General features: G+C 33.3%; 1 protein-coding gene across 1 annotated transcript; it reads left to right on the top strand.

Annotated features, from left to right (window-relative positions):
* The first annotated feature begins 1,923 nt into the window (after positions 1–1,923).
* Positions 1,924–6,658, top strand: LOC116133171. Its single transcript, XM_031418838.1, has 3 exons — positions 1,924–2,702; positions 5,575–5,685; positions 6,476–6,658. Exons 1-3 carry the CDS (start codon positions 2,070–2,072, stop codon positions 6,656–6,658), a joined length of 927 nt encoding a protein of 308 aa, XP_031274698.1. The 5' UTR covers positions 1,924–2,069.
* The last annotated feature ends 381 nt before the right edge of the window (positions 6,659–7,039 follow it).

Raw genomic sequence — 7,039 nt, 5'->3', positions numbered from 1 at the left:
ATCCAGGAATTGATACTTTTTGGTTTTGGTTTCGGTTCCTTAGTTTTGGGCTGATTACCCAAATCCGCTCAACCTTAGGTATATTCGAGAATGAGATTTATAAAAAAAGACGTGTATATATATGTATAATATCATTTCGTTTAAAAAATTAATATAAGATCTTTTCTATGTAATCTTATCAATATTTAATAAATTTTATTGATCTTAGAACATCTTCAAATGCTCTTTATATGATCCAAACTCTTTATTATAAAGAGTCCATCCATAAAAATAAGAATCCAACAGACTCTTTATCTTTAAAATATAAATTAGAGAGTGAGTTTGACTCTCCATATTTAGAGAGTCAAATTTCACTCTCTATCCTAATTTTAATAATAAACTACAAGTTCCTATGCATTTTATTTATTAATTCTTTCTCCCATTAAGTCTATTTCTTAAAAATAAAGAGCATCTTCATTAAATTTAAAGAGTCTATTGGATTTGAATAAAAATTGTGTTCTTTATAATTAAAAATTAATGAAGATAGATGCTCTTCAAAATAAAGAACACCATTAGAGATGCTCTTATATTAATTTGAATAGTTGAAAATTAATCAATGAAGCAAACTAAACAAATTAATTAGAAGAAGGAAGAGGAACTTTACACAAGAACAAATTAAAATCATTGTAAATTAATATTACCAATTAATTGGAAGAAGAAAGAGGAACTTTATGTGTATTATAATGATGGAGTCTTTGAGAGACATAATAAATTGTATCACATAAGTCTAATATCTAATTTTAGACAATAATATTTTCTAAATTTTAATATCTAATTTTATACACATAAGTCTTACTACATATCTAACAAGTTACTAATGTTATATCTGACAAGTCTTACTACATATTATAATTGATCATGGATTATATCTAACAAGTCTTACTATATATTATAATTAATTTTTTGACATTTAATTTAAATAATAATTTGTAATTAATTTGCCTAGTAATAACAAGTTTTCTTTTGCTATGACTTCTCAATCCTTATCAATATAATAGATTCTCTTCATAGTGTTAGAGTATTTTAGTTACCTTTTGTAATGAATTTCTAATAAAGAATTTAGAAGTATAATTTATATAATCAGTATGTATCTTCATATTTTCTAATTATAAATATCTTAAAGTTATATAATTTATATAATCAGTATATATCTCACATATATTTGTTAATATTTCTTATAAATAATAATTAATTTTATATTAATTATTGATTCTAATTTCATTAGTTTAATTGGAATATTTTAAATTTATTGGTAATTATGTAAAATACGGTCATCTGTAATCAAGTTTCATATAATCAACTACAATTCATTCCAATCTTAATATGTCTAATCATAATATGCTTTTTCATTAGTCTTTACGCAAATTATAAAAAAAAAATGTATTAAAAATTGGAAAAAAAGTGTATTAAAAAAATGCTTAACCTCGTTGACCCTGCAAAGACCCAGTTGATTAGGTCAGGGCGGGGCGGGACCAGGGGATAAACTCATCCCCACGGGCTGGGCCCAAGATATCCCCCCCAACTCGAGCTCGAGCCTGAGGATGGGTCGGGCTTGAGGAATCCCTTAGAAGTCGAGGACAGGCCTGGGGATTGGGATCCCCTGCCTGCGCCCATCCCTAGATAAAAGCTTCAAGTTTCTTGTAAATTATGTCTTAAAATTACAGTTGAACTCTAGTAAAACTGACAGAAAGTCTTATGGAGTTGAAGCTTTGGGGTAGTTTATGATGATTTTCTTTAAACTTTTGGAGGAGATTGATTAATATGTGAATAGTCTACACGTGATTGTGATTTAGCAAAGACCAGGGAGGTAATTGACTTTTAGCCCTTAAAAAAATGGAATTATTTTGCCAAAAAAAAAAAACAATACCATTGGGTGCATGTGTAGCAACGTTACAGTGGAGCCATAGTCTGCGCGGCAAGTCATTGAATTCATCGCCAGAACCTGTGACTCTCCCTCTCTAACCATCAGCCATGCCTTTTCTCCATTCAAATCATCAACCAAAACCCTGAAAAAGCTTACACTATCAACAATGTCACTCACTTTATCACATCAGCTCTTCATAAACTCACTACCCTCTTCTCGTTCCTCACTCTTCTTCGCGACCAACCCCAGAAACCCTAACCATTTCTCTCTTTTATCTCCAATCACCTCCCGCAGTCTTATCCACATTTCCCATAGTACCCCCTTCACTTTCACTCCCAAATTTTATCACTCTCTCAAACCACCCAGCTCTCACAACCCCAGTATCACACCACAGACACATGAAAGTTTCAATCTTGATTCCGTTTTGTCAGTGTTTGAATTTGTTTGTCTTGTATCTTCTCTGGTGATTGCAATTGGGTTTTTTGTGAATTATTCAATTTTAGGGACCAAAGTGTTGGTGGGTTTAATGGGGAAGAGGGTGTTAGCGAGTGGTGTGGTGGCGTTGGTGTGTGGGGTGTGGACAGGGGCGGTACTACGGTGGCGGCAATTGTGGCGGATCGGGAGAGAGAAGGGTGGAGCTGTGGGAAGTGGGAGTGTGAATTTGGTGGAGAGAATTGAGAGATTGGAGGAGGATTTGAGGAGTTATGCTACAATTATTAGGGTTTTGTCTAGGCAACTTGAGAAGTTGGGAATTAGGTTCCGAGTTACTCGCAAGGCTCTTAAAGAGCCCATTACTCAGGTAATGGAAATTCTCAACCTTTTGATTATTGCAGTGTATTGTAGAGCATGATTTAGGGAGTATAGTGTGGAATTTTAAGTTTTGATGACTTAAATATGCAGATTAGGATTTAGAAACTAAACAGCTATATGGAACGCAGAAGAATGTTATAATATGATATGTTCATATTGTAAAGTATAACAATCATAAGAACATGTCGAAAAGTGTGATATGAAATGTAAACAGCTAAACAGAATGTTTACAGTTGCCTGCTAGAGAAGGAACAACGGGAAGAAACCTAGAAGTGAGGACATTTTTCCCCTTCAAACTTTAGAGCTTTGGTGTTAGTTTACTGTTGGCAGTCTTAGTTAACATGCCCTTTTGTCTTCTTCTTCGGTTTAAAATAAAAAACGTAATATATTGCTTTTCTTGTAGAATATTTCTTTTTGTAACTTCCTGTGTGGTTTCATTACCTCAAGCATGAAGAGAAATGTGTTACCCTGTGGTAGAGACTTTGATATAACTGTAACCTCAGAACTGTGAATTTTGTAGGTCAGATTCTTCTCTATTTTGTGTGTGTAAGATTTCTTCATTGTCTTCTAGACTGCAGAATCCTTGTTGCAGTCCACTATCTATAATTGTTTAGTCAATTTAAGATGATTTTAAGGCCGACTTTCCAACTCAAGGACCATCACCAATTTACAAGGCCCTCCAAATTGGCAGTCCCTCTTTTCTATAGTTAGGGAGTAGGTGCTTTGTTTTGCCAAGCATCTTCATTCATTTAATTTGATTTCAAGGGAGTGATTTTGTATATACTTTTTTATTCTTTCTTTCTATAAGGGGGACAAAACTAGGAACTTGATCAACAGCTACTGGATTATTATATGAGTGAGAATTTCAATGTGTGCTGCTATCATTAATTTCTCCCAGCACTTAGCAATTCCTTTATTATACTGGACAATCAGGTTATCAAACAAGTTAAAGCATCGCATTATTTGCCTAATGTTGGACAGTGATAATAATGCTATTATTTCCTTAAGAAAATAGAAATATTCCTTGTCATTGCCCAAAAGAATTTTCAGATGGTAATAAAATATGTCATTATTAATATGTAGCAGTTGTGTGCTGACATGGATTAGAGAAATTGAATCAACAAACTTTCTTTGTTTTTACACACTTGCTGGAGGAGGCATAACTAGAGTGTTAATTGTCACGAGTGAGATTAGTGAGATAGAGCCTGATGGAGCTGAAATTTGATCTCTCTGAAGCTATTTGTTGGGGGCATTCCATTGAGTAATTAGTTGGTGCTGACATATTTAACCTCTTGTTATAAGAGATTTAGATTAGGTTTTTGATTTAGAGCGCCAAATCTTATTTACATAAGTTGGCATTTTCCTTCTATGTGATAGGTTCAAATTTATAATAATGAGTTCAGTTTTAAATACCTATTATCATGTTAGAATTTTGTATATGTTTTAGTGGTAGAAAATTGTGTGATCAACACATTAAACAATCTATAGGCTTATGTAAGTATGTCATTTGCATGAATTCATGATGTTATGACAAATGGAAATAAAAGTATGCATGTAATAAGTGATATAATATATACACATTACTTAAATCTCAAAATAATAATCTTTCTTTTTTTTAAATATAAACATGGTATGTATAGTGATACACTGACAACTTTAAATAACATTAGTTTTTGACAACTTCAAATAACAGGAGGATTTGACAAAATCATAACGAGAATCTCTAGGGAGATACTCTAATATGGTATAAATTAGTATCTGAGTATTAAGAACAATAGACTCAATGAAAACATTTATTTCTTTCTTCAAGACATGCTTTTATGTGTCCAAGCAAGAGTAGTGTTCTGACTAGACATGTAATATGGCCCAGGTTAGCACAACATGACACGAATCAAACTTGAAATTACACCACATAAGCAGGGCATAACACGACATGAATACAACAAGAGATTTGGTCAAGGTTGTGCTAGAAAAGTATGAAGCACTTATAGGTCGTGCCAAACAGAAAACCCATGAAGGCTTTGTGCCTTCGCACAACTGAAATGAGTTGTACTAGTACGACCATTTTATGAATGTGCAAATCATAATTATCTTAATTATAATTACTAATTACCCACCTCACTGATATCGAGTCACCAGTCAAGCTCTCACCGCTCACTTAACTAGACCAACCCACCAACCACATTAAAATTCGTTAAAATTTAGATAATTTTGATTTGTGTATATACAAAGTTGGTCCAAATGGGCTGTGCCATAACCCATTTGGGCTGTGAAACATGAAGCCCAATTGTGTTGTGCTTTGGCATGAATCCTATTTGATTCGTTCTAGAATGAAACCCATTTGTGTTTCATGTTTGGCACGATTCCAGTCGAACTTTTAAGACCATCCAACTCCGACCCTCATGCTGTGCTGTTACAGTATTTGTGCTGTACCTTGTTCTTGCTGTACAATTACTTGTCATGTCATTTCAACCCTTACATGTCTACAATCAACATATTTACTGGATTGTGTAGTGTATAAATTTTAGCTATGTCTTCTGTTGAAATGTTAATTATGAACTTCTGGCTCCACAAATTTGTTCTCCCAGTTCTTTATTTTATGGCCCAAAGGAATGCATTAGACAGCAAATCGTTGTTCTTAAAATCCAGTTTACAATATGCTTTTATCCTTCAATAGAAGTATATGATCTCCTGAAATATTGGAGCTTCAGAGAAAAATTATAGTTAAAAAATCAACTAATTGGTGTAAGAAACTTTTAATTGTGGTAGAATTGTTGTGCAAGTCTCTTAGTACACATGTTAGCTCTTTTGATTGTGCAATATATTCATTTGTTGTTTTTTCTTTCTGTTTGTGCTTGAAGGCTGCAACTTTGGCCCAAAAAAATTCTGAGGCAACTCGAGCATTAGCAATGCAAGAAGACATTCTTGAGAAGGAGCTGGGAGAAATTCAGAAGGTTTTGCTTGCCATGCAGGTAAATTCAATAACATGGCTTTTATGATTAGAGTGAATTAAATATTTTAATTCAGGGAACTAAAGTAGTTACGTTCTAAAATAATTATTTCAAGAGAGGTTGGGGATTGCTAGATTATTAAAATAAATTATTTCAGGTTTTTCACCAGTAGAGATTTAGGTGTAACAGAAATATTTAGGTCAATGTTAATTATGTTCACCTAATTGTCCAACCTTATATATATTCTCAGCCTTTCATCTTGTTGGTTTGAGGAGAAATCTCTTTACTGATTAGTAGGTATAAAAGTCGCTATTTTTGTTATTGTTATTTTGTTTAGTTCTTCTAGGTAAGTCTTATACAACTTTAATGTAATTTTTATTGGATTACTGATTAATAGGTATAAAAGTTGCTATTTTTATTATTGTTATTTTGTTTAGTTCTTCTAGGTAAGTCTGATACAACTTTAATGTAATTTTTATTGGATGATTTCAAAACTTCTGGAATAGTGCACTGATTTGCTTCCAGAAAGCATGCTTGAAACTTATTAAGGTTTCATCTGAAGTGGCTTGATCGGAATGACCGTGTATTTTCAGACAATGATTGAACCACAAAGGGCTATTTTAATGTACCCATGAGGTTGCCAACGGTACAAGCATAACTCTAGCCAAAATATTGCCCTTTGATTATGTTATTACTCTTCAATGGTTGATCCTTGGCTAGGTGGATCAAATGCATTATAATAAATATAGTTTTGTGTTGCAAATTTAACTGTTGATTTGACTTCAATATTTCCTATTGAGTATATCTATAGGAGCAACAGCAAAAACAACTTGAGCTGATACTTGCTATTGGGAAGACTGGGAAGTTATTTGAAAGCAAGCGGGAATCTAATCAAGAACTGGATACACTCAAAACGTCAAATATTGTTGATGTGGCTGAACAAATGGAAACCCCAAAACTCAAGCTACGGTTCAGGCAGGGGAAGCAACAATGACAGATCCTAGGAATTTTATAGCAGCGGTCACTACTTGAGTTTTCATTTTCACTGCATAATACATTAACCAGTGGCATGCTTGGTTTAACTGAGATGAGAGCACCATTTTTGAGCCTGGGAAACGTTTCTCAGGTTCTTGGATTGCCACTATAGAGATGAAAGAAAAATTGATATGAAGTATAATTAATTTCTTGTTAAGCATGTGATTATACCAATGGACACAAGGGTTCACTGTGCTCGCTCGTGTTTTTAACTGTTGTAATTTTCAATCTTATAGCTTCTTTCTTTTCAGAAGACTGATCCTCATAACATCTGTGCAATGGTACCATTCTTTGGAATCTTCAAACTACATTGTTTGCTTAAAGGCAAAGGTTATATATA

The sequence above is a fragment of the Pistacia vera genome, unplaced genomic scaffold (genome assembly GCF_008641045.1).
Source record: "Pistacia vera cultivar Batoury unplaced genomic scaffold, PisVer_v2 Contig266, whole genome shotgun sequence".
Classification (NCBI taxonomy): domain Eukaryota; kingdom Viridiplantae; phylum Streptophyta; class Magnoliopsida; order Sapindales; family Anacardiaceae; genus Pistacia; species Pistacia vera.
The sequence above is the reverse complement of the archived record's forward strand: the minus strand, read 5'-3'. Positions and strand labels throughout refer to the sequence as shown.

Coding starts and splice junctions, on each gene's coding strand:
- LOC116133171 (XM_031418838.1), top strand. CDS start 2,070: ATGTCACTCACTTTATCACATCAGCTCTTCATAAACTCACTACCCTCT. Junction 2,703..5,574: donor TTAAAGAGCCCATTACTCAG/GTAATGGAAATT, acceptor TTGTGCTTGAAG/GCTGCAACTTTGGCCCAAAA. Junction 5,686..6,475: donor AGGTTTTGCTTGCCATGCAG/GTAAATTCAATA, acceptor GTATATCTATAG/GAGCAACAGCAAAAACAACT.